This window comes from Scomber japonicus, chromosome 16 (assembly GCF_027409825.1).
Source record: "Scomber japonicus isolate fScoJap1 chromosome 16, fScoJap1.pri, whole genome shotgun sequence".
Taxonomy (NCBI): domain Eukaryota; kingdom Metazoa; phylum Chordata; class Actinopteri; order Scombriformes; family Scombridae; genus Scomber; species Scomber japonicus.
In genome coordinates this window covers 9,315,913-9,342,576 of record NC_070593.1, presented here as the reverse complement: position 1 = coordinate 9,342,576, position 26,664 = coordinate 9,315,913, and the positions used below count along the sequence as shown (strand labels likewise).

General features: G+C 42.3%; 1 protein-coding gene across 2 annotated transcripts in view; it reads left to right on the top strand.

Moving 5' to 3' along the window:
* syne1b (spectrin repeat containing, nuclear envelope 1b) overlaps positions 1 to 26,664 on the top strand; it is a 72,847-nt gene that overhangs the window by 25,148 nt on the left and 21,035 nt on the right. For both annotated transcript variants that reach the window (XM_053335086.1, XM_053335087.1), the window contains exons 49-109: positions 6 to 118; positions 351 to 556; positions 646 to 795; positions 942 to 1,233; positions 1,359 to 1,531; positions 1,656 to 1,965; positions 2,365 to 2,529; positions 2,661 to 3,017; positions 3,150 to 3,286; positions 3,942 to 4,119; positions 4,344 to 4,526; positions 4,645 to 4,788; positions 5,332 to 5,487; positions 5,793 to 5,957; positions 6,054 to 6,226; positions 6,402 to 6,555; positions 6,761 to 6,904; positions 7,132 to 7,296; positions 7,448 to 7,765; positions 7,884 to 8,039; positions 8,396 to 8,566; positions 8,762 to 9,088; positions 9,185 to 9,337; positions 9,462 to 9,629; positions 9,746 to 9,922; positions 10,156 to 10,302; positions 10,409 to 10,534; positions 10,930 to 11,106; positions 11,360 to 11,625; positions 12,025 to 14,185; positions 14,734 to 15,071; positions 15,179 to 15,323; positions 15,420 to 15,638; positions 15,745 to 16,013; positions 16,203 to 16,368; positions 16,625 to 16,780; positions 16,885 to 17,037; positions 17,148 to 17,330; positions 17,477 to 17,614; positions 17,975 to 18,160; positions 18,302 to 18,424; positions 18,553 to 18,735; positions 18,914 to 19,057; positions 19,325 to 19,504; positions 19,740 to 19,880; positions 20,273 to 20,386; positions 20,654 to 20,815; positions 20,977 to 21,171; positions 21,271 to 21,447; positions 22,441 to 22,632; positions 23,023 to 23,154; positions 23,301 to 23,401; positions 23,542 to 23,695; positions 23,800 to 23,928; positions 24,046 to 24,201; positions 24,409 to 24,618; positions 24,746 to 24,847; positions 24,976 to 25,095; positions 25,390 to 25,590; positions 25,711 to 25,884; positions 26,403 to 26,534. In XM_053335086.1, coding sequence (XP_053191061.1) covers positions 6 to 118; positions 351 to 556; positions 646 to 795; positions 942 to 1,233; positions 1,359 to 1,531; positions 1,656 to 1,965; positions 2,365 to 2,529; positions 2,661 to 3,017; positions 3,150 to 3,286; positions 3,942 to 4,119; positions 4,344 to 4,526; positions 4,645 to 4,788; positions 5,332 to 5,487; positions 5,793 to 5,957; positions 6,054 to 6,226; positions 6,402 to 6,555; positions 6,761 to 6,904; positions 7,132 to 7,296; positions 7,448 to 7,765; positions 7,884 to 8,039; positions 8,396 to 8,566; positions 8,762 to 9,088; positions 9,185 to 9,337; positions 9,462 to 9,629; positions 9,746 to 9,922; positions 10,156 to 10,302; positions 10,409 to 10,534; positions 10,930 to 11,106; positions 11,360 to 11,625; positions 12,025 to 14,185; positions 14,734 to 15,071; positions 15,179 to 15,323; positions 15,420 to 15,638; positions 15,745 to 16,013; positions 16,203 to 16,368; positions 16,625 to 16,780; positions 16,885 to 17,037; positions 17,148 to 17,330; positions 17,477 to 17,614; positions 17,975 to 18,160; positions 18,302 to 18,424; positions 18,553 to 18,735; positions 18,914 to 19,057; positions 19,325 to 19,504; positions 19,740 to 19,880; positions 20,273 to 20,386; positions 20,654 to 20,815; positions 20,977 to 21,171; positions 21,271 to 21,447; positions 22,441 to 22,632; positions 23,023 to 23,154; positions 23,301 to 23,401; positions 23,542 to 23,695; positions 23,800 to 23,928; positions 24,046 to 24,201; positions 24,409 to 24,618; positions 24,746 to 24,847; positions 24,976 to 25,095; positions 25,390 to 25,590; positions 25,711 to 25,884; positions 26,403 to 26,534 — 12,887 coding nt within the window. The remainder of the gene's footprint in view (positions 1 to 5; positions 119 to 350; positions 557 to 645; positions 796 to 941; positions 1,234 to 1,358; positions 1,532 to 1,655; positions 1,966 to 2,364; positions 2,530 to 2,660; positions 3,018 to 3,149; positions 3,287 to 3,941; positions 4,120 to 4,343; positions 4,527 to 4,644; positions 4,789 to 5,331; positions 5,488 to 5,792; positions 5,958 to 6,053; positions 6,227 to 6,401; positions 6,556 to 6,760; positions 6,905 to 7,131; positions 7,297 to 7,447; positions 7,766 to 7,883; positions 8,040 to 8,395; positions 8,567 to 8,761; positions 9,089 to 9,184; positions 9,338 to 9,461; positions 9,630 to 9,745; positions 9,923 to 10,155; positions 10,303 to 10,408; positions 10,535 to 10,929; positions 11,107 to 11,359; positions 11,626 to 12,024; positions 14,186 to 14,733; positions 15,072 to 15,178; positions 15,324 to 15,419; positions 15,639 to 15,744; positions 16,014 to 16,202; positions 16,369 to 16,624; positions 16,781 to 16,884; positions 17,038 to 17,147; positions 17,331 to 17,476; positions 17,615 to 17,974; positions 18,161 to 18,301; positions 18,425 to 18,552; positions 18,736 to 18,913; positions 19,058 to 19,324; positions 19,505 to 19,739; positions 19,881 to 20,272; positions 20,387 to 20,653; positions 20,816 to 20,976; positions 21,172 to 21,270; positions 21,448 to 22,440; positions 22,633 to 23,022; positions 23,155 to 23,300; positions 23,402 to 23,541; positions 23,696 to 23,799; positions 23,929 to 24,045; positions 24,202 to 24,408; positions 24,619 to 24,745; positions 24,848 to 24,975; positions 25,096 to 25,389; positions 25,591 to 25,710; positions 25,885 to 26,402; positions 26,535 to 26,664) is intronic.

Sequence of the window (26,664 nt, the reverse complement as noted above, 5' to 3'; positions counted from 1 at the left end):
TGTAGATCTTGTTCAGGAGTTTCATCGTTGGCTTTTAGAGCAGAGGGAGATCGTGAAAGAATGTTCCGACCGATCTGGAGACACTCACGTTGTGGAACGCAAACTTCAGAAACTAAAGGTAAAACTAATAGTCAAAATACTCTGACATTCCCTAAATCATGCTCCTACATTGAAATAAAAGTGGAAATTTGACTTTTTTCACATTACATCTACTGTACATTTTAGATATTTAGCTGATATTTAGCTACAATCTATGAATTGTAGAATAAGACAAAATTACTGATTGAAAAACATACATATAACTGTGAAAGACAAAGATCAATGTTATAGTGATCTTGTTTATTTGTCAGGGCGCCATGGAAAGAGTGGAGGAGGGTGAGGTGCGTCTCACTCAGGTCTGCGAGGAAGGAGAGAAGCTCCTACTTCATCTTCCCAAAGCCAGTGCAGGGCAGGTCCAGCAACACCTTTCTTCCATCCAACAGGACTGGGACAGCTTTGTGGAGCAGTGCAGACAGAACCAACAGATCCTGGAGGACAGTGCATCCCTCATGAAAGGGTAAGAGACAAGCACAAGCACAACCCAGTTCTACTAAACAGTTTATAGGCCCTCCATTTAAAAAGCATGCTATTTTTAATTCGTTTTAGGTTTGAGGGTCGCCTGAAAAAACTCAGGTGGTGGTTGGAGCATATGGAAAAGAGGATGACCACAGATCTGCTTGAAGCCAAGCAACGTGGTCCTGAAAAGGCTGTGCTGGAGCAAGTGGAGGAATATCAGCAGGAAGTGCTCAAAGAAAGGTATCAAAAAAAGAAAATACACAATTATGAGTTACAATCACTTGACATAAATAATTCTCCCCAGAAAAATCTGCAATGAATGTCCCAAATCAAATATCAAAGCACTCTTTGTAGCTTATTTAAAATTTTGACTTTCTTCTTTGCAGGGATTCCTTTGAACGCTTGTGTCAGGAGGGACAGGCACTGAATGAGGGTGGACGAGGCGATGGTAGTGAGACAAGAGTGTCAGCTCAGCTGCAGTCACAGCACCAGGCCTTGCTAAGACGTGTGAGAGAGAGGCTACGCAGCTGCCAGCTCACTTTACAGGAGCAGCAAGCCTTTGAAGAGACTCTGCAGAGTACCTGGGGCTGGCTGAATGGAGTCCAGGAGCGTCTGGCTTCACTCAACAGCACAGTTGGCAATAAAGAGACCCTGGAGAAAAGGCTTGGTCTTGTACAGGTCTGTAAATAATCCTCTGATCAACAAATATTGTTTGGGTGCAATATTGTCTGGATACATTTTGACATTCAGAAATATTTTCATAGTTGGACCATATTTTTGTTGCTGTTTCCTTATACATGTAGGATATCTTGCTAATGAAAGGGGAAGGTGAGGTGAAGCTCAACATGACAGTAGGAAAAGGAGAACAGGTCCTGAAACACAACAGAATGGATGGACAGCAGGCCATTTGTTCACAGCTGCAGAGCCTAAAGGATGCCTGGGCCAATATGCTCATGACATCTATGAGTTGCCACAGGTAGGAAATGTGCCCTCTTCTGCACTGCAGCAGAAATGTCAGTCAGAAAACAGTGATGCTATAATCAAGGGTAACATACACTTATTGGACTTTCTAATTGCTTTACTTGTATTATTGTCCATAGTCGCCTTGAATGGACAGTGGCCCAGTGGACCAGCTTTCAGGAAAGTAAGGGCCAACTACAGCAGTGGATGGAGTCAGTGGAGCAGGAAGTGGGGATGACCCTGCCTCAGCAGCCAGGCCGCAAAGAGAAATCTGCTTTTCTTGAGCGCCTCAGGGCCATCCATGTGGATGTGGATGCTCACGCAGCAGCACTGTCACGCCTTACAGACAAAGCCGTCGAGATGTATGAAAAAACTGGCGACCAGACCTTTGGACCAGAGTCGAGGGCAGAGCTCAATGTACACTTTGGCGATATCTCAGCTGTTGTCAAGGTGATCTAAATGCAGGCATAAGTCAAATAGTATTTGTAAATAACTGCTGAATCATAGATGATTAATCCAGGAAAAGAGTTCCAGCCATGAAGACACCAGAGCTGGGATGGATCCAAAAACACTGCTGTAGGGCAGACAGCACTGTGGCATGCGGCCACATTGTTGCAAAAATTGATAGATTGGTTGGATTAAACAATATGAGGCAGTATATTAGTATACTAGTTTCACTAAAATATTATGCCATTATGCATCTTTCTTTTATAAAGTTTGATCCTTCTTATCGTGGCAAAAACACACAGTACAAAAAAAAATTGCAAATAGTATTTAAAGCATTTATAGTCAGTGCCTTATTCATATCCAGTGGTTGATGTTTGCATACATGTTTTTTATTCTCCAAAGGGTAAAGTGCAGTCCATGCAAACCATTGTGTCTGAGCATGAGCAGTATCTTGATGCTGTGAGAGACTTCAATGACTGGCTGGTCTCTGCAAAAGAGGAACTCCAGCGCTGGTCCGACCTCTCAGGAGATTCACTCTCCATTAAAAGAAAGCTCTCCAAGGTGCAGGTGAGGAACTCCAAAATGTCTCACTTACTTTTTTATACTTGAAGATGTTTATCCTCCAGCGTGTTTTGTGTCTACTCCAGTGACTTTTAGAGTCAATGCCTCCTAAGAAAGTAATACTTTGCTCTTTCCAGGAGTTGCTTGACTCCAAGCAGCGAGGCAGAGAGAGGCTGAGCCGCGTCCAAAGATGTGGGGCAGTGGCAAGAGATCACACTGGCTCAGGGGGCTATGAGGCTATGGAGCGAGAGGAATCAGCCCTGTTGTCATCATGGGAACAGTGGGAACGTGGGGCGCTACAGACACGAGCTAGTCTGGAGACTGCCCTATCTCAGATAGCCAGCTCTGAACAGGAGTTCAGCAGCCTGTCGGCACAGTTGGAGCAGGACCTGCGCGAATTCAACCATCAGCTGCAGGACTGGCGTCTACAGCTGGCCCAAGCAGAGGGGAAAAATGATGGAGAGGAAGCTGTTAAAGGCTGGCAGATAGCAAAGGTATGATAGCAAAAGCTTAGCTTTGTAAATTATTATTATTTCGAATTAATGTTATTGGAAATAGGCAATGATAGTAGTAGATGACTAATGCATATCATGCTGGTGTTAATTTATGTTTTGTTTTTTTTCCAGGACACTTTGGAGGAACTTGTGAAAGCTGAACCCTTGTCCGATAGTCTGAAGACTCAACTTAACGACCTGTGCCGATTTTCCAGAGACATGGGAACACAGTCTGAGAGAGTTTCTGCACTCATTAAGGAATACAACAGGTGATAAAATTGCAAATAATGTTACAAAATAGTCTTGGTTATTCAAGAAAAACATACAACTGAAGATATTTAGCTATAGTTTTCCACAGAATGATGAATTATGAATCTGTTGTAGAACTGTACACCAGAAGTGACCAGTGAACAGTAAGAAAGATGACACTTCCATTCAGTGTACTGTAATATAATTTTGTTATTTCTGTGTTTGCCATGGAACATCTGAGGCTATATTTTGGGCATTATAGGCATTAAACCATTTTACGTTGCATATATGCGCTTAATTTGTGGTCCAGCTCATTCACGTATATGGGGAAGCAAATGTATTCGAAACACACAGCAACATGATGCAACTGTATAGGACAAAACCACAGCCACAAAACGTACCATACAGCTGAGTCAGCACCTCTCTGACACACTGTTAACATTGAAAAATGATCTCACAAAAGTAATATTTCCTACAGGACTGTATTAGATTGTGCTGCAAAATACAGAGGTTTCTATTTTTCTGGTCATACTGTAAGCTTTAATGTTTCAACAGCACATGGCCTAACAAATATGAACAAACTAGTCTGAGACAGTAGAACAAATAAGAACTGTATCTGAAGTGATTGTAATACATGTTTTAAAAAATATGTTTTTTCCCTTGATTTGTTCCCAGTCTGAGTCTCCAAGCCTCCAGGGAGTGCCAAAGCAAAGAGAAGCTGCTGGAACAAGGGTTTCGCTCAGCCTTCAGAGAGTTCCAGCAATGGTTTGTCAACGCCAAGATCAACACAGCCAAATGCTTTGACGTACCCCAAAATCTCAATGAGGCCTCATCTAGCTTGCAGAAGATTCAGGTATAATCTTGAAAGTAAAATGTCATTAAACATTTAGGCACTTATGCTGCCAGAATTACAGTTTGGTTACCACTTAGGGTGCCAACACATCGAGATATTATTTACAACAGCTTGTCTAAGTGTTACTTTCATAGAGTATATCTGTAACTAAATGAATATGACTAAGATATTTATATTTATTTTAAATGACAAGGGTCTTTTTTCTCTTCTGCTTTTCACCTCAGGAGTTCCTAAGTGACAGAGAACAAGGTCATTTAAAGCTGAATGCTGTGGTTGTCAGCGGTGAACTTGTCTCTAGTGTTGCAGCTAAAGACAAAGTAGATGCAGTTCGGGTTAAAATGAACACTGCCCGAGAAGACTGGAAAAATATGATGACAAATCTTCACAACAGAGAGACAAACCTACAAGTAAGCACCAAAACATCCCTTCTCACCATGGGTTCATGTAAAAACCCACAGCTTAACAATTAATTGTAAATCACAGAAATACCCCATCAGCCTTTTTTAACTGTCTTGTGTATTTCAGAACCTTCTGTCTCAAATGAAGGATTTTGAAGCAAGTGCTGAGCCTCTTCAGGAATGCTTGAATGCCACAGAGCTGGCTGTACAGGAGAGCAGCACAAGGCTTCATGATCTCACAGCCAAGAAGCTAGAGCTTCACAAGCTTCAGGTATAGGAGTCCAAAATCCAGCGAACTTGGAACACCCCTCACTTTGAAGATCACTCATGTTCAAGTGCAAAACCCACTCAGTGCAATGGCGCAAACTTGACTACTGCTGCCATTTGCAAAAGCTCACCATTTCAGCTATGATAGAGTTTCAACATTTCTTCTATTCACCTAGGATGCAATGCCAAGAGCTTATGCTAACCGCCAGATGCTTAACTTTTTTAAATTGCTTCCATCTTTTTGCTCCTGTTTGCTACTTTCACGTTTTCTAACACAGTGTCTATCATATGAATTAATACTCGCCTCATTTATAACAGAGAGAGTGCTGTTTTATTGTTTAAACCTGTCAACAAGATATTTCCAGAGGCCTTAATCGCACGTCATGACCACCAAGAGCTTGCCATCAGTAACATTGGCTATATATGTCATTCGCTTTACTTTTTGCCATGTTGCCATCTCTAACCCTTTGGTCTGTGTCTGAATGTAACTGTCTTATATCTGTGTCAGCTTGCATGCATCTTTGATAACCTGCTTGTGCTCTTCCAGTCTGTGCTTGAGGAGTTAGCCTCTCACGAGGTTCAGCTGAACAGGCTGAAAGAGAAGGCCCAGCTGCTGTGGGATGAACACGCGGCCGGCAAGGGTTTTGTGCACCGTGTCTCGCAACTCTCTGCTCAGTACCTAGCTTTAACCAACCTGACCAAGGTACAGTAATGCCTACCAATCTGCCTCTGCACTTTTTGCGCTTTTCTGGGGGTAGAGCTGGAGAGGAGACAGAGGCACTAGACTGGACAGAGCTCTGATTTAACATTATTTACAAATGATAAACAGTGAAGGTACTAACTCGCCATAACTTAACACAAATTTCTTTTGTCACTGCAAGTCTCTGTTTGAAGATACACAGGATGATTTAGTTTAGTTGTAAATCTGTATTAGTCGTCAAGGAATGCATTTGTAGTTATTGTGCCTACTTTAGATTACTAAATGTGTATTTTTCTGGTGGATTGTAGGAGAAGGCATCACGGATTGACCGCATTGTCACTGAGCACCAGCTTTTCTCCCAAGGATTAAAAGAGCTGCAGAATTGGGTGGCTGACACAAGCCACATGCTGCAGACCTACTGCGCCCCCACTGCTGACAAAAATGTTCTTGATAGCAGGATGATCAAGCTGGAGGTATAGAACGTTAAAAAGAGTTACCACTATGAATGCCACTTTTAATTGCTTAATACAAGTGTGTAATAAATGCACATGTTGTGATTCTTGCACCAGGCTTTGCTGACTGCTCGTCAGGAGAAGGAGATCCAGCTGAAGATGCTGACCACAAGAGGAGAGTCAGTTCAGAGAAACACCTCAGCTGATGGAGTGCCTGTAGTCCAAAAACAAATACAGGATCTAAAAGATTCCTGGGATGCACTACTCTCTACTTCTATTCAATGCAAAAGGTTGGTTTGAAGGTCGTATTTTAAACAGCCTTATGGTTGTTTCATAGCAGTAACCATTTCCATAAGAGGTTTTCCCCAAAATTGCTGTGTACACGTTCCACTTTATATCGTTAAGTGGAACGTGTGCACAACATAGACTACAGCGCCACTTAATTATTCTCTTTAAAATCAACAGTCAGCTGGAGGGTTCTCTGTCTCAGTGGACCAGTTACCAGGAGGATGTACGCCAGTTTGTGTCGTGGGTGGAACGTGTGGAGGAGAGTCTTGACCCTACTGATAAACAGTGCCCAGAGATGAGAGACAAAACTGCTAATCTGAGCAAAGCCAAGGTTCTGCACTCTTCTCAGTCATGCTATATATTGTAAATGCTCACATATGATTTACTGTAAATACAAGATATGTTTCAATTTCACATCATACATTTTACAAGAAGTGAAAATGAGCAGTATAGGCTTCAAAAGGCCATTTAACTACAGTAACTATTATCTTGAAATATGCACAGTCAGTTGTAACAAAACCTCTGTGCTGTTGCAGTTGCTGTATGAGGAAGTGCTTAGCCACAGCACCCTGCTGGACACCATCACTGCAAAGACTGTCAATATAGCTGAGAACTATGTCACTCAACTGGAGCTCCAAGATCTGCAGGAGCGCTACAACAATATCAAAGACAACGCCATGGTAATAAGAAAGGGAATGTGCACGTCACTGCATAGTGAATCTTATTTAAAATACATTTCAGCTTCAGTATTATGATACAATTCATAGAGTTATGTAGTATCTATAGTATATATAGTATATATAGTGTCTCTCAAGTTAAGTTTTATTTCTGCTTTTAAACTGTCTGAAACATTGTTTGAGTATTAAAAGTGTTAATTAGCTCAGATATTGTCATTTTGTGTTTGCAGAGGGCAGTAGGCAAAGCAGAGGAGCTGGTGAAAGCCCATCAGGAGTATCAGCGGGGCCTTCATGCATTTGAGGACTGGCTGGAACAGGAGCAGGAGAAGCTTGGCTGCTACACCCAGCTGGAGGGGGATGTTGATAGGCTCGAAGAGACTCTCCAAAAGCTGCAGGTTTGAAAATGATCGCTGTGCATGTGTTGTTTGCTGTCCTGTACTACTACTACTACTAATCCTGCATAGCCTGCAATTCTATTTCACACTATTAATATAGTATCGGAAAGTTTGGTGCTGACAGTGCTCATCTATATCTGTGTAACTGTAGGAACTGCAGCTGCACTGCACAGAGGGCCAGGCTCTACTGAACACAATACTGGTCAGTAGGGAGCTGGTGATTCCCTGGGGGTTGCCTCAAATAGAAGACCGAGCACTGGAGACACTGCAGCAGGAGTGGAGGCTGTACCAGGCCCGGTTGGCTGACACCCGGGCACAGCTCAACAGTGCTCTGGCCAAACTCCGTCAGATGGAGCAGAAGTTCCAGCGTCTGGACAGCTGGCTAAAGGGCATGGAGACCAAAGCACAACTGCGCAGCAATCGCCGGTCTGACCGCGCAACTAAAGAAGCGCAACTCCAGTTGATAAAGGCTAGGCTAATTTGCATTGGAGACTAATTAACAATTCCATTCTCATGAATATGCACAAATCGAAATAAACAGATGTACAGTGATCACTTACTGGCTTTTTGTTGCTTTTCTTGATCAGAGCTGGCAGGAGGAAGTGCTAGTATATCAAGACGAGATGGAGGGCCTCAGTCTCTTGGCTCAGCAGGTTCTGGATGAGACCCATATTAGCAGCCGGATCAGTACCAGAGCCACACAGATTACAGCCCGCTACCACGCCCTGCTATTGCATTTACTGGTAACATTCACTTAAACACAGCACACAGTATTGTGCAATATGTGAATATTACATGTATACACACATACATACAATATACATACATACAGTATATATATATATATATATATATATATATATATATATATATATATCAATAAATGGTTCAGTGCTTGTTGATAAATAATATATGTCTTTGTTGCATGAGACCTTTGAAAATGTTGCTTTAATTACTAACCAGTTTTTTTTGTATAAAATCTGCTACAATAAATTTTCATTTTGAGAAACAACTGAAAACATGACATTAGGTTAGCTATCCTTCCTCCAACATTCCTCTACCATAACTTTGTTTTTTTCCCTCTTCCTCTGTGTTGCAGGAGACAATCAAACATCTCCAGGAGGAGGTGTCTTGCATTGAAGATGCACAATGTGTCTTCGGCACCTTCTCAGACTGGCTCAGTACAGCTCAGAATAACTTCAGCACTGTGGCTATAAGTGTTGATGTAGTGGACCGCTTCGCCATGGAGAGAAAGATGAAGAAACTAGAGGTACACTCTCTGCCATACAGTACATGCCTTCTGTTTATTATTGTTTCTGGTTTAATGACCGTTTATATAATTAAACCAACCTCTGGTTCTGTTGGTCAGTACTGCTCTAAGATCTACGTTAGCAGCAACATTACTCAGGCGTCTGACATCTGTATAGTAAAATCTGAAACATAATTCTGTCTGTGTACCTTTCAGGCTCTTCAGGCAGACATGGAGCAGGGTCACACTTACCTGAAGACAATGAGAGAGAAGACAGAGCGAGCCATGGCATTCTTGGAGGAGCCTGAAGCGGACCAGCTGAAGGAAGAGGTGGACACTCGACTCTTCCAACTAGAGGAGTTGATGGTAGCTCTCCGCACAGAGCATAGCTCCCTCGAGAAATGTATTTCACTCTCTAAAGACTTTATGGATAAATACAAGGGCCAGGCCCAGTGGTTGCTAGAAACCAAGAACCTTTTAGCATCGAGTGTAGAGCCTAAAGCTGAACTCTATCAAAAGAAGGCTCAGCTAGCAAAGTACAAGGTAAATAAAATAGTATTTTTTTGATTCTAAAATTCCAATGAAAACCAAGCAATAAAACTCAATTATTCAATCTGCAATGTTTTATTCCCTTTACAGACCATCCAGCAGACAGTGCAGTCTCATGAGTCAGCAGTGAAATGTGTCATTGAGAAAGGAGAGGCTCTGCTGGATACAGTCCATGACCCGACGATAAATGACAATATGAAAAAACTGCAGGCTGACTACCAAGACATCTGCTTGATGGCTAAGGTATGGATACTGCTAATCTGTTTCCGCTCAGAGATAATTTTGGGAGTATATAGATATACTGGTACATACTTAATTATCACATATCATACAGATACATTCACCTCTGGTGTATTTTGTGTTTCAGACCCAGGTCCAGAACCTTGTAGAGTGGGTGAAGGAGCATGAGGATTACAACAGCGAATTGCAGGAGGTCGAGAAGTGGCTCTTACAGATGTCCAGTAGGCTGGTCACCTCTGATTCTATGCAGACCAGCAGTATGGAGATGGCCACTCAGCAGCTTGCCCGACACAAGGTGACCAACTCCATCCTGACCCATTAAAATTTACAGTTTTTAGTTGACATCATTACATTACACTAGAATACTGGATTATTTATCATAATCTGTATTTTAACCACCTTTTTTCCAAGGCTATAATGGAGGAGATAGCCAATTTTGAGGAACGTCTCACCAGCCTACAGCAGAAAGGAGAAGATCTTGTTGCCAGCTGTACAGACCAAGTCCAAGCTAAGATCAGTCAACAAGTCCAGGCTCATCAGCAGGGAGCCAAAGATAGCTACTCTGCTATATGCAGCACTTCCCAGCGTGTGAGTAATACAAGACTTCAACCATAGATGTTTATTGATTTTGTTAAAAGCTTTGCTGTAGCATTTTGAAACAGGAAGAACAACTTGTAAGTGGCTCAAAAGAGGTGTTCAATTATATATTGTTTTTAGCAGGGAAACCACCCCATCAGACAATTTTCAGAAAAAAACAATTTAATAAAGATGTTTATTGTAAAGTATTACTTATAATATATGTATTACTCTATATTCAACAGGTGTATCAAAGTCTGGACCGGGAGCTACAGAAACATGTTAACCACCAGGATACTCTCCAGCAGTCCCAGACCTGGCTCACCGCAGTTCAGGAAGAGCTGCAGCTCAATGATCAGGGACCATCCGGTCTGCAGGAGGCCCTGAAGCAGGTACCTGACACAGTATACAGTTTTGCCTGACCCTTGGTATTCTGCAGTATGTTTTTAGTTGTCATCTCATGATTTATTACTTGATTCATTCACTCCTCACAAACAGGTGAAGCACTACAGGGCCCTACAGGAGCAGGCCAGCACCTACCTGGATCTGGTGTGTTCTGTGTGTGACCTTTCTGATGATGCTGTGAGAGTGACAGCTGCTAAGGTCCAGCAGGTCAAACTCACGGTCAGTAATTTTGTTGCCTCCTTTCCCATTGTACAACATCAAAGACAAGTTGGATGATTCTAGCATCAGTGGTTTATCCTCCTAATCATAAAATCAAAAAATGCAAGCAATGCAAGGTAGATTAAAATTGCTGCAACTTTTCTTGGTGCAAAATAATTTGAGACATACTGCTCTATACCCATTTAGCTGAGCATATTGCCTATAAATATTCTTTTAACAGTAAGTATTTTATAATTTAGCAGCATGCCATGCAGTCCGATTGCAACAGAGAAAACACTTAATATGAATATACAGTATATCAATTTAAGGAGCAAATATATCATCAAGGCTTTTTTTCAGCAATGTGTGACCCTGCAAATATTCACCACAGAAATGTATAAATGTGTTTTTTGTAGATAGAGGAAAGGATGTCCAGTGCACAGGAGCTTTCAGAGGGCTGGAGGGAGATCAAGGAACAGAAGCAAGATCTGACCAGCTTGTTCCAGGATATGGAGCAGCAGCTCCTTAGCCTCTCCAGAAGGCCTGCAGAGTTGGAGACCAAAATAGCTCAAAACATGCTATCACAAGCCAAGGTAAGGAGCAGTATTTCAATCATCATCCTGTATCAAACTCAAACATAATGTATAATTAAGACAAAACTGATTTTTCCTTTTACTTGAACTATGAAGTAAAGCAATTTTGAACATCATTCTGGTGCCTACTTTGTTGTTATTATATAACCCCACATTTAGACCAAGATATTTGGGTAATGGCTGGATTAAAGACAGATCTGCTTACAGTTTGGATGTATTTAGGGTCATCATCCAGTGTTTGCTTGTCACACAGGAATGCAGCCAGCAACTGCAGTCCAAACAGAGTATCCTGACCAAGATGACAGAACGAGTGAGCAAGTTGACTGGGGGCCAGGACTCTCCAGAACATGCAGAGATTGACCGTCTGAGCCATTCCTGGCTTGAACTCTGTCACCAGGCCAACAAGCTGCAGAGCCAGAGGGAGGAGGACCTACAGAGGTCAAAAGAATACCATGACTGTATCACTGCAGTGGAGGCGCTGTTCGAACAGGTGTCCAAAGAATGGGACAATCTGGCCAGGTGTGTTTATACATAAAATACACATTAAAACTAGTCATCACAGACTGTGGTAATGTTATTCTAATTATCTTCTGACGGGATCAAACTAAAAATGTTATGTCATAGGCTGCAGGAAGACACCAGTAGGGCTTTTTTGACAATTGCTTTGTAATTCCTATAATTACTGTGTGTGGAAGCTATTTTCTCTGCAATAGTAGTTGACATTAGAGGATTATGAGCTCAAGGTCTTTTTTTGTTGTGATTACAATGGGATCTGATATCAAACATTATTTTAGAAGTTGAATTTAATTTCTACTGTGTAAATGAAAATATACAACAAATACTATTGTCATGTATTCCACGCATCGTTCATTTTATCTATGGTTTGTATGAATAATTGTCCATTTTTTAATGTCACAGAACGGATGCCGAAAGTTCATCTCAGCATTTGGAGGCATTACGGAAACTTGCAGTAACACTAGAAGAACAAAAGGGCTCTCTTGAGGAACTAAAGGATCAGAAACAGAAAGTCATCCAACATTTGAACTTGGATGACAAGGAGCTGGTAAAAGAACAAATCAGCCACTTTGAGCAGCGATGGTCTCAGATGCAAAATCTAATTGAGAGGAAAATCCAGGACTCAGTTGTAACCCTGGAAGACATGAGCCAGGTGGAGGCCCGTCTGAGAGAGGCTCGGGATTGGGCAGAGGAGCAGCAGCCTGCCCTGTCTGAGGCCATGAAAATGAGTCCTCCTCCAGAGCTGGCTCAGAGCTTCCTGTTTGACCACCTCAGCATTTGCAGTGAGTTGGAGGCCAAGCAGCTCCTATTGGCCCAGGCCATGGCCGATGCCGACAGGGTGCTGGCCCGCCTGGGCCTCAGTGAACGTCAGCGTTTACAGCAGCTGATTGCTGACACTCAGTCTGAGGTAGAATCTCTGAGTGTGAAAGTGGTGCAGCGCAGAAAACACCTCAGCAAGGCTTTCACAGAGAGGACTCAGTTCCTGTTGGCTGTGAGCCAGTCCATTTCCTGGGTCCAGCAGAATGAGAAGAAGGCCCAGGCAGAAGAGTATATTGCTTTGTTACCTGATGACCTTGCCAAACAGGTCAGAACATGTAGGAACATCCAAAGCAGTCTGAAAGCCTATCAGAGTGAGCTGACATCCTTGTGGTCTCAGGGAAGGGACCTGATGAGGGATGCCAGTGACGAAGAAAGGAATGAGATTCTCACAAAGCTGCAGGAGTTACAAAACATCTTTGACAAAACGCTACATAGATGTGGCCAGAAACTTCAGGAGCTTGAAAAAGTACTTGTTTCTAGAAAGTACTTCAAGACTGATCTAGAGAAAATATGCCAGTGGATAAAACAAGCTGATATAATCACATTTCCTGAAATCAATCTAATGGTTGGAGATGCTGAATTAGAGGTGCAGTTATTAAAATATCAACAGATAATCGAGCAGGCAATTGAATACGAGAACCTTCTCCTAATCGTACAAAGAGCTGGACAGGAAATACTGCCAACTCTGAATGAAGTAGACCACTGTTACCTGGATGAAAAACTCAATACCCTCCCCCAGCAATATAACAGCATATTAGCATTAGCCAAAGAAAAACAGGAGAAAATCCAGCAGGCCATCCTCACAAGGAATGAGTACACCTCTTTTATAGATGTCACTCACAAAGCACTGAAAGAGCTTGACGAACAGTTCAATCATCTGGGCACACACCCTGTAGGTTTGCAAACAGAAGAGGTAGTCAGCTTGCAGAGTGATTACAAATCAATACAGGCAGATCTGAGCAACCTGGGTCTAGCTGTGAGTGAACTGAACCAGAAAAAAGAGGGATTTCGCAGCACCGGTCAACCATGGCGCACAGAGGAAATGACCCAGCTTGTGAGCCTTTACAACGGCTTAAAGAGGTTGGTTGAACAGAAAGTAGAGCATCTAGATGAAACGTTGGAGTCATTTGAGGACCATAAGGCGATGGCCATGCAAGTTGACTCTCAGTTAAAGGCCACAAAAGAACAGCTGGTAAAAGTTAATGCAGAGACCCAGTCAGCTGAGGAGAGACTGAAAAACTACCATGCACTGGCAGGAAGTCTCCAGAGTGCTAACTCTCATTTGTCACGGCTCATGGACCAAATGGATACGCTTGCTCCTCGTGTGGACCAAGCAGCCCATGATGCCTCCAAGGAGCAAGTGGTTCTGTGGCAAGAGGAGCTGCGGTCCTTGCAGGGCGCAGTAGGGGACCTGATTGAAGAGTGTGAGAACAGGTTTATTCAGAGCAAAGACTTTGAGACAGAGATGAAAAGGACCCTGGACTGGCTACAGCAGGTCAGGGATGATCTGGGCTGTGCTGTGATTGTGGATGTTAGGGTGGAGAAGGTGCAGGAGGAGATCAGAAAGCAGCAAATCATGCAGGAAGAGGTTCAGTCCAGACTGAGGATAGTCGCCGCTCTTAGTAGCAGGGAGAAACAGCAGTACATCAGTGCAAATGAACTTGTCCCAATCCATGTAGACACAAGCCTGGAAGAAATGGCAAAGCTGCAGGCGGACGTTCAAAAATCACTAAGCTCCAAACAGGTGGGAAACATTTCATAAAATATTTTAGTGACATCCTATAATATTTTTTTTGCTGTAGTTTCCTTAAAGGAGTATTCCCTGATTTAGTATTGCACTTCCATAAAGCTTACAAGAGATAGATTTGAAAAAGAATAATCAAAAATTGAAGCAGAAGAGGGAGCAATGGCCTGAATTTTGTTTTGAAGTATGGGTCAACTCCCCAAAAACACTGGTGCATCTTTTGTTAGAGTGTTAGAGTTTGCCTGTAAATACCCTCATCGTTCAAACGCCATGCCTCCTGGTTGGGAGGAAGGCTTTCTGTTAAACGTTTGAAGTGTACAAGTCGAAAATAACCCTGATGACATCTCAGGATTTTTTTTTTTTTGGAAAGCTTTCTCCAGAGCCACAGAAGACTTTATGCACTGCTAGTAGTACTTACCATTAAAGTTAACAGTATTGGTTGTGTAAAATCAGTGGAATGCCTCTTTTGTGTCATAATACAGTATTTTATACCTAAACATAGGAGATCAACAATCTCATGTTTTTCTCTCAATTGCTTTCGTGTGCAGTTTACTTTGGAAGAATCCATGATGTTGTGCCAGAAGTACCACTTCAGGATGCAGTCAGCCTGTGAATGGCTGGAGGATTCTGTATCCTTCCTGCAGCAAGCTAGCTTGGGTGTGGATGTGGAGAACTATGAAGAGTGTCTCCGGCAGCAGGGGGACATTATGTCCACAGAGCAGGAGTTCCTCAGCCACCTGGAGGAGTTGCAGGTTCTGCTGCCTCAGCTGGAGAATGTGGTCAACCCGACAGCTAAAGAGCAGCTTCGGGTGAGCGTGGAGTCAGCAAAGCAGAGAGGCGAGGAGGTCCGAGATCAGCTCCAGTGTCACCAGAATGTCCTTCACAGGTACAGTAGTAAAGATAAAAGTGTGATAATGCATGTATAAAAGCAATTCATTTTGTGTTACTGTAAATTGTGGCATTTCATCCTCTAACATTTTCTGTTTTTCTTAGCTGTGTGACTCAGTGGAATTCATATCAGGAGGCGAGGCAGACTGTCATTGAGCTTATGAATGAGGCTGAAAAGAAGCTGACAGAATTTTCTACTGCAAAGGCAGCCACAAGCCAAGAAGCTGAAGATAAGCTGTGCAGTCATCGGGTATGAGAGACCAAAACAAAGCCATTTTCCATACAGAAAATAGGTGGTGCACCCATGAATACTTTCTATTTATTTACCATCTTTTCATCCTTTCAGTCCCTTGTGTCACTTGTGAGTGGCTTCCAAGAGAAGCTGAGTGGTTTAGAGGAGCAAGCTGCCCAGCTGGAGCTGGTGGGGAGCGATGCCAGCAAGGCCACCATCAGCCGCTCCATGACCACTGTGTGGCAGCGCTGGACCAGACTACGCAGTGTGGCACGGGGACAGGAGAGAGTACTAGAGGACACAGCACAGGAATGGAGGACTTTTAGAGAGAAGGTACACAAGCAATGGAACCGGACAATGGAAGAAAATATGGAGTTCAAGAATATATAAAAATATTGCTTTGCATCACTTGAACTGTCATAATTATCATTTTGTATAGATGGTGAAGGTAAGAGCAGTCTCCGATGAGCTCCAGAGTCGTTTCCCTGACAGTGCCGTGGAGAAGGCCTCCAAAGCCACTCTGCAGTCTCTGTTAGACCAGCATGACGTGCTCAGCCAAGACTTGGAGAGAGAGCTCTCCTCTCTCACACTGCTGCGGCAGTATGCACTCAGTCTGTTGCATGATGTAGAAGTGCCTTCACCAACAAATGAACAGGATGAGCTGCCCAGCCTGAAGGAGATCAGAGCTGTACAAGACCAAATGGAAAGGTAGTAAAACAAAAAACTAAAAAAGTTATAGGCAAGTTGTTTTTGTAAATAGGTTGTTCATATTTAATAGTTAGTATTATTCTTATGAACATGTTTTAAATGAATTGGTAGATTCAGTAAATTATTACTGTATTTACATGAAAACATTCAGTGCATTTTTCCATTCTCAATTTCTCTGTTTGCCTCCAGCCTCTTGACACAGTCCAGGACCAAGCGGGCTCAGACAGCTCAGGAGCTGAGGGACAGAGAGGAAGTGGAAAAGGAACTTAGTGTTGTAAAGGCCTGGATCCAAGAAAGCAGGGAGCTTCTTCTCAACCCCACACCGGACATAGATTCTCTACTCCAGGAGCTTGAGGTAAACCTGCTGTCTAAAGAGAGAAATGTTAACTTTGTGATTACATTATAGCCATCCATTGTATTTGAAGGTGATTTATAATTTTTCGAGTTTATAAAATAATTTTGTGTCATACATAACAAAATGTTCCAAATGATTTGAAGTTACACTGCAGTATTAGACAACATTGTTCAAAGCATTGTTAACTGAATATGATGTGTGCATTGGTCTTTATATCGGAGAAAGGTCACATTTGTCCCCTATTTGTCATATATAGGTTGTACATGGAGAGGTCATTACTTATCGTCAAAATGTGGATAAATTAGCGGAGCAGCAACAGAGCAAGTACCTGGATCTCTACACCATACTACCGTCTGAAATTTCCATGCAGCTAGCCGAGGTTTCACTTGCTTTGGGTGCTATTGAGGATCAGGTACGTTTCATTTTAACTTCATTCCTCAAGTAAACACCTATAGTATGTTAAGTGTTAAATGTTAAGTCATGTGGCATCACTTAATATTTCTGAATATGTTCTAGGTTCTTTCAAAAGAGAGAGAAATTCAGAAAACTAGAGAAATAAAAGAGGACTTCACCTCCAGAATCCATGACATCTCCGAGAAACTCAAAGCAATCTCCACTAAATTCAAGGAAAAATCACCAGATGTTGATCATGCCAAAGAGGAGGTCAAGGTGGATTACCTAATTTTCCCTGATCTTACTGAACCCTGAAGCTTTACTATAATTTAAGAGTATTAGATGTTGTCAGGATATGAAATTACACATTGCATTTCTTTGTTCAGAGCCTGGCTGAGGACTTGGACTCCTGTGGGCGCACTCTCTCAGAACTGGATGCTGCTATACAAGAGTTTGGCCGCAGAAACCCCCTGCTAGCCAAACAGCTGAGTGATGCCATCAGCAAGTTATCAGAGATGCATCACCACACATCCCGGCTAGCAGACTGCAGGAACAACTGGCTCAAAAAGGTTTGTTTTTATGTATCCTCATAGCATGTAGCACGTGTTTATGCAGGTTACAACATCCATAATTTGTGTGTCACAGTTACACGCACTTAATTCTTTTGTATTGTTCCTCAGTAGAATATATCCTCTCTCTTATCTTGGCTTTTCAGGCTGTCTGCTATTTAGATGAGTACAATGAGATGCTGGACTTCATTGTGAGGTGGTCAGAAAAAGCCAAAAGCCTTGTGAGGGCAAACATCATCTGGAACTCCTCTGTTCACCTACAGGAGCAGATTCGGATGTACCAGGTGAGTTGTAGATCTAAACACACTGATTCTTCGTTAAACAATCATGAGCTCTTTACCCTCCTCCATTTTCATTTAAGAAGAGACATTGTAAAAGAATGAATAACACATGGCACGAGCTGGATTCAAGCCTATACATTCACAATTCATGGACGCTAAGATTGCACTACTGATCACTACTGGATCCTTATTCATGTACACACTTATGAAAGGCAGGTGCAGCCCTGCTGGAGCAAAGAGAGGATCATTATTCTGTCTTTGACATATTGCCAACCTTCTGCAAATGATCGTCTGGTCTCTTCCCCCTAGAGTCCACACCACACATGCTCTGCATTGACTGCCTTTTTGTTTTTTTGTTATCAGGCTGTCCTGCGCGAGTCTCGGGAGCTCCATGGGGACTTGGAATCAATGGCTGAGAAAGTGGATCTTCTGTCTGAGGTGCTGCAGGTTGAGTCTATGAGCCAGCAGGTGTGTGAACTCAGTCGACACACTGAAGAGCTTCAGCAAAGCATCAAGACACGGCTGCAGAGCTTGGAGGATGCTGATAAGGTAAAGAAAAAAGCAAAGAATGCCTTATCTATCTCATCTTTTCTATTTCACACATGAGTCATTTACCTGAAGGTATACCACTAGTCATACTTTATATCTTGCGATAAATAAATAATTGACTCATGTATAATATGTCCTCAGAGTATGGAAGCCTTGGAGTACGAAGTTAAGGCCCTACATGTTGCTCTGGAGCAGGTTCAAGCCACACTGACCTCACCAGAACTGGCACGCCAGAGCCTCAAAGAGCAACTAGCTCAAAGACAGGTAGCCACATAACATTAAAATAATCCATATTACGGCCTGTAATTTACCATAAAGCACCTTGAATGCTTACTTTGCATGTTGTAGCGTGTCAACAATTTCACACATTGTAAACTTTCCCCCGTTTGCAGCGCCTGTTAGCAGATATGGAGAGTTTCAAGCAGCAGGTGCAGGCAGTTCAGCTGTGTCAGAGTGCTCTGCGGGTCCCAGAGGAGGTGATGCCCAACCTTGCCATCTGTCGCACAGCACTGCGTCTGCAGCAAGAAGCTAGTCAGTTGCAGCATGTGGCCATTCAGCAATGCAACATCCTACAGGTACAGTAGGGGGCACTATTACTGCAGGACAGTAAGGTCACAATATCAATTCTGCATTGTGACGAAAGATGCAATGCAGGATTACATGGTCCTCTTAATGTTTATATTCTAAAAAATACATTTTGAGGGTTTGTATTGTTCACATAATGGTAGCAATGAAACTTCCTGTTGTTTCCAGGAGGCCGTGGTGCAGTATGAGCAATATGAACAGGAAGTGAGAGATCTACAGGGGCTGATAGAAGAAGCACACCGTGTCATCCAGGACCGCCCGATCCCCTCAAGCAACATCCAGGAACTGCAGGCCCAGATCCTTCACCATGAAGTAAAAATACATACATTCCTTCACTTAAACCCATCTATCATGTGCAGGGTCAAGGACAACTGCAATGTAGGAAAGGAGGGAATTCACAGGAAGAAATGCTGACAACAATAAAGTCACATTTTTATTTATGAATGTTTGCAGCAGTGTGGTCAGATGGCTGTGTGTATATTGAATTATAACTAATGAATTTAAACAAATCAAGTGAAATGTCTTCATTACTATCACAGCATGAAATAAGTGGTTGAAATAAGTTACTGTTTTAAATAGGAACTGGCCCAAAAGATCAAAGGTTACCAAGAGCAGATTGCCTCACTGAACTCAAAATGCAAGATGCTGGCAGTGAAGGCTAAGCATGCCACCATGCTGCTGACAGTGAGCGATGTGGAGGGACTGCCTGAGGAGATGGATAGCGAGAAATCTAAGAAATCGCAGGCACAAGCTGTGATGGTAAGAGAACATAATGTTACCACATAACGTACTAATAAAGCTTTGTATTGTTTTTGTTAATGACATACGCTAATTAATAAACCCCTGAGTCATTCTGCTGTTTCTGACTTTTGCTCAAAAAGTTTTAATTCCTTTAATTTTACTAATTAAACTTTTTGGCTGCTTTATGATTAATCTATCCCACTCCATCTTGCATGTCTGCTCTCCTGTTAATGTTTTTTGCATGGCGTGTCAGATGACTGCTGGTCGCTGTCACACCCTCCTGTCTCCTGTAACTGAGGAGTCTGGAGAGGAGGGCACTAACAGTGAGATCTCCTCTCCTCCTGTTTGTCGCTCTCCTTCTCCCATCACTCACACTGAAGCCACTATAAGCAAGGTATCTGTCTTTTCTCTTACTCAGTATGGTTTCTCAGCAAAAATACACATACTTTGTGGTTTCCATTTGGCCCATGATCTTTCCTTTTCAATTAGCTTTCCAGCTTTCTCTAATTTTCCAGTAATCTTTTATGTGTCCTGTACGATGATAACTGTCTAGTGAAACATGCGAAAAAGGTCCCTGGCTGGAGCTGAACTGGGGACAAATTTTCACTGTGGCCATTCGCCTACTGGGCGCAATGCAAATGTATTCTGCCACTGCACCAGCAAGTTCATTAATGGACAATAACACAATACATTTTGGGATTTGATAAAAGTATACCTGTCAGGCTACAGGTTTATTTCAGAGCTGCTGCTGATTACTGCTGATGATGCTATTTGCATGTATTTCAGACTGGACGAGGAACACTTACAAGAGCCCCAATCCAAGAATTATATGACCCAACGTTTGAGTCAGTGGCCCATTTAGATGACTTACAGCGCTCATGGGAAACGTTAAAGAATGTGGTATGTGAATAATAGACCTCACCTTGATGGTCATTGATTCTCAGTGACTGTTTTCATTAAAACACAAAAACTCATCTTTTTACCTCATATTGTGCACTTTTAAATAAGATGTTTAGTAGCCTAGTTGACTAACTTGTGGAAAAAGAAACTTTGACTTTCTTTTATGTTTTAATGAGATATTTATAAGTAGATTAAACAAAAACAGTCCACTAAAATAAAATGTTATCTGTAAAGTTTTCAAGCGTACACAACTTTGTCTTCCAACAGATCAGTGAGAAGCAGAGGTCTCTGTATGAAGCTCTGGAAAAGCAACAGCATTACCAGGGTACACTCCAGTCAATCTCTGCTAAAATGGAGGCTCTGGAGGCCAAACTGAGTGAGCCTCTGGAGACAGATAAGAGCCCAGACAGTCACATGAAAACCCATGAGGTGAGTCCTAAACTTCACAATAGATAGATTAGATAGATTAGTTTGATGTATAAAGAGATTTGGCAGAGAAAGAATAGGATCTGTTATCTCAAAATTACATCACTGTCCTTGTTGTTAGTTTGCTGAAGTGAATTGAGTGTAAGAATTACTGTTTATTGCAGGATCTGATAGAAGAGATTCAGAGTGTGCAGGAGGATATAGACAGGCTGCAGACAAGCTTCACAGAGGATCTGGCCTCTGAAGCAGTGGACTCAGACATGGCCGACCAGCTGGCCATGCAGTCCTCCCTCGCTGTTTTAGCAGAAAGGATGGCCACCATCCACATGAAAGCTACAGGGAAACAGCAGATATTGGAGGTATTTATTGTGAGCATTGTGAAAGTAAATTTCTACTAATATTACCTTACATTATAATATGTTTATGTGGTAAATAAAATGTGATGTGTCGTATCCCAGGAGCGCGTTTGTGACCGACTGGAGGGCCAACGTCAAGAACAGGCCATACTACGTTATCACACCCAGGCAGATGAACTGGCCCAGTGTCTGGCCAGTATGCGCAGTGCTGTCACCTCCATCCTCGAAACCAAACCTTTAGAAGAGACAGATATGGAGGACCAGCTCACCGAATGTCAGGTAAGAGCTCCCCCTGCTGTCCATACAATGAATGTAAACAAATAGATCTGAACTATCACTTCAGACACCAATTAATGTATGAGCATAAATATGAAATTACAAAAAAAAAAAAAAAAAAAATGCAGATTATTAGGAATGACATCAGCAGCTCTGGAGAACTCTTTTACAGGTGTTCATGTGTTGTCCCTGGTCCGCACACTTAAGTCAATTTAGCAAAGGATTATTTACATCCATCTTAAAGTTCAATATTTCATCTTATCACATATGGATGATCCCAGGGGGCAGGAACCTTTCTATGGGTAAACAAGAGCATTAGTGGAGTTAGAGGGGCATTCACATGGCTGGGCTCCTAAGCGACTAGAGCACTAGTCTTAAGCAGATTATGCAGATGTCTCTGTGTGACAGGGGCCTGTTAGCAGCATAGGGCTGAGTAGTCAGGGGTTGTGGCTTTCAGATGATTAATAGATCCCACTGCTGGGATTGGTGTTGGTGACAAAGCTGCTAGAATATCCAAGTAGGGAATCCTAGAGGGCGGGGAGGGTGAAGCGGGAAGAAGGGATTGTTGCACTCTGCGGAAGCTATCGATCACAGAGTGGTGGCTGTGCTATTAGAAAACAAATGTTTTTCCAAACACCGGAGCTGCATTCACTTATGGACATCCTTAACTGTTTTGGACTTAAAATGGTGTTCTGCACATGGGCATTGCTTTTAGGTTTGAGAGAGAGGACATTTGCTGCAGAGCATGTAGCGTGAAGGATTAGTGGTAATATGTTGCACAGGAGGCGAGGCTGTAGAGGTGGGCCAAGGATGAAAGCAGAGGGAGAGCTATCCCTGTCTTGGGGCCCGGGAAAGCTGCTGGAGTAGGGGGTTCAAGCAGACCCTGGCCCCCTATTTGAATGCCACTGTCTGGAGGGTCTGTTGTGTAGAGAGAGGAGCTGCTGTAGGTGATGAGACAACATGTTTGAGCTGGCCTCTCTCCTTCTGCTGCTGCAGAACATGTTGCTGGAGATAGAAGAGAAGGTGCTGACCCTGTCGGAGCTGTCCATGCACAGTGAGAATCTGCTGCTGGAGGGCCGGACAGAGACCAGAGAGGAAGCTGAGCAGCTGGCCCGAAAGTTACGTACACTGAAGGGTGGCCTATTGGAGCTGCAGGGGATGCTGCAAGACAAGCAGATTAACATCCAGGTGAGGTGGCAACACATACTTTTAATGTTGACATATATGTAAGTGTGTGCCTGTGGCTACCATGTTCACAATGTAGATAAAGATATTTTCCAAAATAACATGTGAAATTTTCTGTCCAGCTGCAACATGATCATTTTTATACTTGGTGTGCACAATCCCATTTGCATTACAATAATGATACATTAGGTTGACCTTAGTGTTGAGTCAATTTGCTATCTGTCTACTAGCCAAAGATACCAATAAATGTTTCTCCTGAAGCTCCCTTGTGGCACCTCTTTTTATGCACATGGACAGATTTGCAATTACTGCCTTTAATGGTCTTGCTTCCTTGTTGATATGGATTTCTTAAAGAAAGCTTGTTGCTTTACAATATTTTATCCGTTCCTGCAGGGCTCTCTACAGGAGCAAGAGGACAGTGAATCAGACTCCAGTCTCTCTCAGAGTCCCAGTGTTCAGGACTGGCTGGCCCAGGCCCGGACCACACGTTCCCAACAGCACCAGGACAGCCTTCAGAGACAGAGGGTACATTTTTACAGACTTTTTTATATTGTTTCAGTACTCATTCTGCATTGCAGTGTAGAGTCAGTTAACTGATGCTGAGACTGAAATGTCCTGTTTTTGAACTTTTTATGGATTAAGCTAACAGTTTTTACATGTTTGCTCTTTAGGAACTGGAGGAGCAGCTTGCAGAGCAGAAAAAGCTGCTTCAGTCAGTTGCTAGCAGAGGAGAGGAGATCCTTATCCAGCAAGCGTCCCCTAGCAGTACCAGGTATTTACATACTGTTATACCATAATCATATGCATATGAGTATGGTAAGTAAACAGCACAATGGCATGATATGTATGTAAGTTATTATTCCTGTGGCAGATTATAAATGGATTAAATCATTCATATTTCTGTCACTGTAGTACAACGGCACCATTTTCACCAGAAGCTTTGGTTGAGAGGGAAGCTCAGATGGCACGGGAGCAGATGAAGCAGAGATGGGAGAGCCTGAGACTAGAGCTCAAAACTAAACTGCAGCTCCTGCAGAAAACCCTGGAGCAGGACCACAAACACCCGGTACTGTTATTGTTAGCACAAATATTAGTAGAAACAAAGTATATTCATTCTTGTGATTTTTAAAGCAGGGAACTGTTGTTAAGTGCTGTCTCTTTTATTTGCAGGTTTACTCCAGAGCTTCTCGTGTGACGACAGGTGGATCAATGTTTAAAGGAGAGATCCAGGCTGATAAATCCACCCTGAAGACTTTATATGACAGCTTCAGACAAACCATAGAAGACATGACCACTCAGGTTTCTATTGTTTCTATAACAATATTGTATATTCCAGCACATTATATTGCAACATTACTGAAGTATGTAGTTCAACATGTTTCAATGGGACTTGGCAACACTTTTGTGTGTACATAGCCCGGTGGTGGTGAGACACAGGTGGCGCAGATGGAACAGCAGCTCTACACAGCTGTGTCATCTACCTCCTCTTGGCTGGATGGTGTGGAAAACAACGTCTTTTCTGGCACAGTGCTGCTGGCTGAAAATACAGAGACTCAGCTACAAAAGCAGGAGGTAAAATCAAGCTTTATTTGTCTTGAAAGAATTATTAATATTTAATTTAATTTAATAATGACTCATACATTATATGGCTCAAGGGGAAATTTTTGGATTTTGCATGGGTAATAAAATTAAATGTAAAAAGATAAATCCATATCTGATGTAATCTTGTCAGTTTGGTTTTTTTGAGTATTTTTTCTTTGTTTCTGGTCTTCTCTGCAGACCTTGGAGAATGATGTGAGGCACATGACGGAGGAGGTGAAGCTCAGCCAGTCTCTGCTAGCTGGATCTTCAGGATTGAGGCAAGAGGACCAGGCCCTGCTGGAGGACAACCTTGACTGCCTGAAAGAGAGATTAGGAGCTCTGGGTTCTGCTCTGGGACAAAGCTGTGACCACATGAGGACCAGAACACATGAACTCACAGCCTACCAGGTTTGCTAGATGCTCTGTTCTCTTGATGAATGTTCCTGTTAAAACTGAAATATTGTATATAGTCAGATTTGCAGCGATTGTATGTATTAATATAAATGTTGCATCGTTTGTCTTCTGTGTCAAACAGACTGAGTTGCAACTTCTCCAAACTGCTTTAATTGAGACCAAGTGCCAGATCCTACAGGCCTTAGCTGGAGCCATGGATAGACCAGCCTCAAAACAACTGGAGGTAATCCAAGCTTTGATGCAGACATGAACACACACACACATGCAATCTGCTCATCTTCCATCAATCAAGATTTACAGAGTAACAAAAAAAAAACCTCTGTCATTCATCAGCACTGTCATTTCTTGCAGGTCATTGTCAGTGCAGAGGAAAACCTGAAAGACTTTGAACAGAGGATCACAGAGCTTAAAACCAAAGGAGCAGCACTACAGGCAGATCAGATATCAACAAACAAACTACTGAAACTTCAGGTAAAGAAGATCACTGGCAGCGACCAATAAAAGTTGCTCAAACTGAAAGATGTGCAGTAAAACCTGCTCAGTATAGTTTCTTTTCATATTTTTAAGTAAATCTGTTTACAATGATTAAGTTTGTTTGGTAAAACTTTGAAAAATCTTTAATCTTAATCTAGTAGAATAAACTTTACATGATGCTTGTGTGACATTTCGAGAATATTTAAATTGTCATGCTTCACATATGACTTTGTTTGATAGATCACATTAGCAAAACAAAACAAATTTATATAATACAATGTGTATCTTCAGGATTCCTATGAGGAGCTGGTGATGACGGTGGGTTCCCGGCGCAGTGGGCTGAACCAGAACATGGCCCTTAAGGAGCAGTATGAGCGTGCTTTGCAGGATCTGACTGACCTGGTGGACACAGCTAAGGACAAGATGGCTGCCGATCAGAGGATCATTGCCAGCTCTGTGGAGGAAGTCCAGAATCACCTGGACAAACATAAGGTTTGGTCAATTTGGGACTTTGCTTAGCTACAGGAGTAGGATTAAGGAACAATGTGAAATGTTGAACCCAAAGAGAAAGAAAGAGCTATTAAATTTTGTGTGTCTGCTTGTGTGTTCTAGGAGTTCTTTCAGGGTCTGGAGTCACATATGATTTTAACAGAGACATACTTCAGGAAAATCAGTGGCCTGATGCTTCCTGTAGAGAGTCAAACCCTGGAGGAGACCATGGCCCAGGCTCAGAGCGTCCTCAAAGAGGCTCACAGTAAAGGTGTTGAGCTGGAGTGTATCCTGGAGGTGAGAAAGAAAACAATTTGTATTAACTATGTTTTTGTTCTTTTGAAAGCGTCTTGACAATTTTTAAAATGTTCTGGCCCAGTACAAAAGCCTCTATAAATGCCAAATTATTTTTTATTCTTTTGTTAATATTTATTTCTTACTTGAAAGGAATAGATACTCTAATTCTCAATTTACTTTTTCTCGAGTTAAAGCTAAAGAAGCTTTACACACACTGTGCTGGAAAGCTTATTTTTACTCAATGACATAAGGGCACAGTAGTTGCTCAAGGCAATGTTTTCATATATTTTACAAAAACACACACAGAAAAGGATAAATTACCATATTATTTCTACATTTATTAACTTTTCATAGTGGAACAGTAATACAGTATCATACTTTTCCTGATCCCTTCACAAGTGAAAAAATGTTAAGTTGTATAGAGATAGAGAAAAACTGAAGATGAATATTGACTGACCTTGGTTTACAAGAATAGTATTTGGCAATGAATGTTTTGTCTTTATTACTTTATTTTCTAGACTTGGTGTCGCTTGGTGCAGGATTACCAGAGTCTGAATCGACAATTGGAGGCAGTTGAAGGAAGTATCCCTGCTGTTGGCCTGGTGGAGGAGACGGAAGAAAGACTCATGGACAGAATCTCATTGTATCAGGTAAAAGTGACATCAGAAGATGAAGGATACTAACGCTAAATGTCCTCCGTAGACCTCCTTGTCTAAATATGATACAGTCAAAGTGGGAATAAACACAGAATATACACGTCTTCTTCCTCTCTCAGCACTT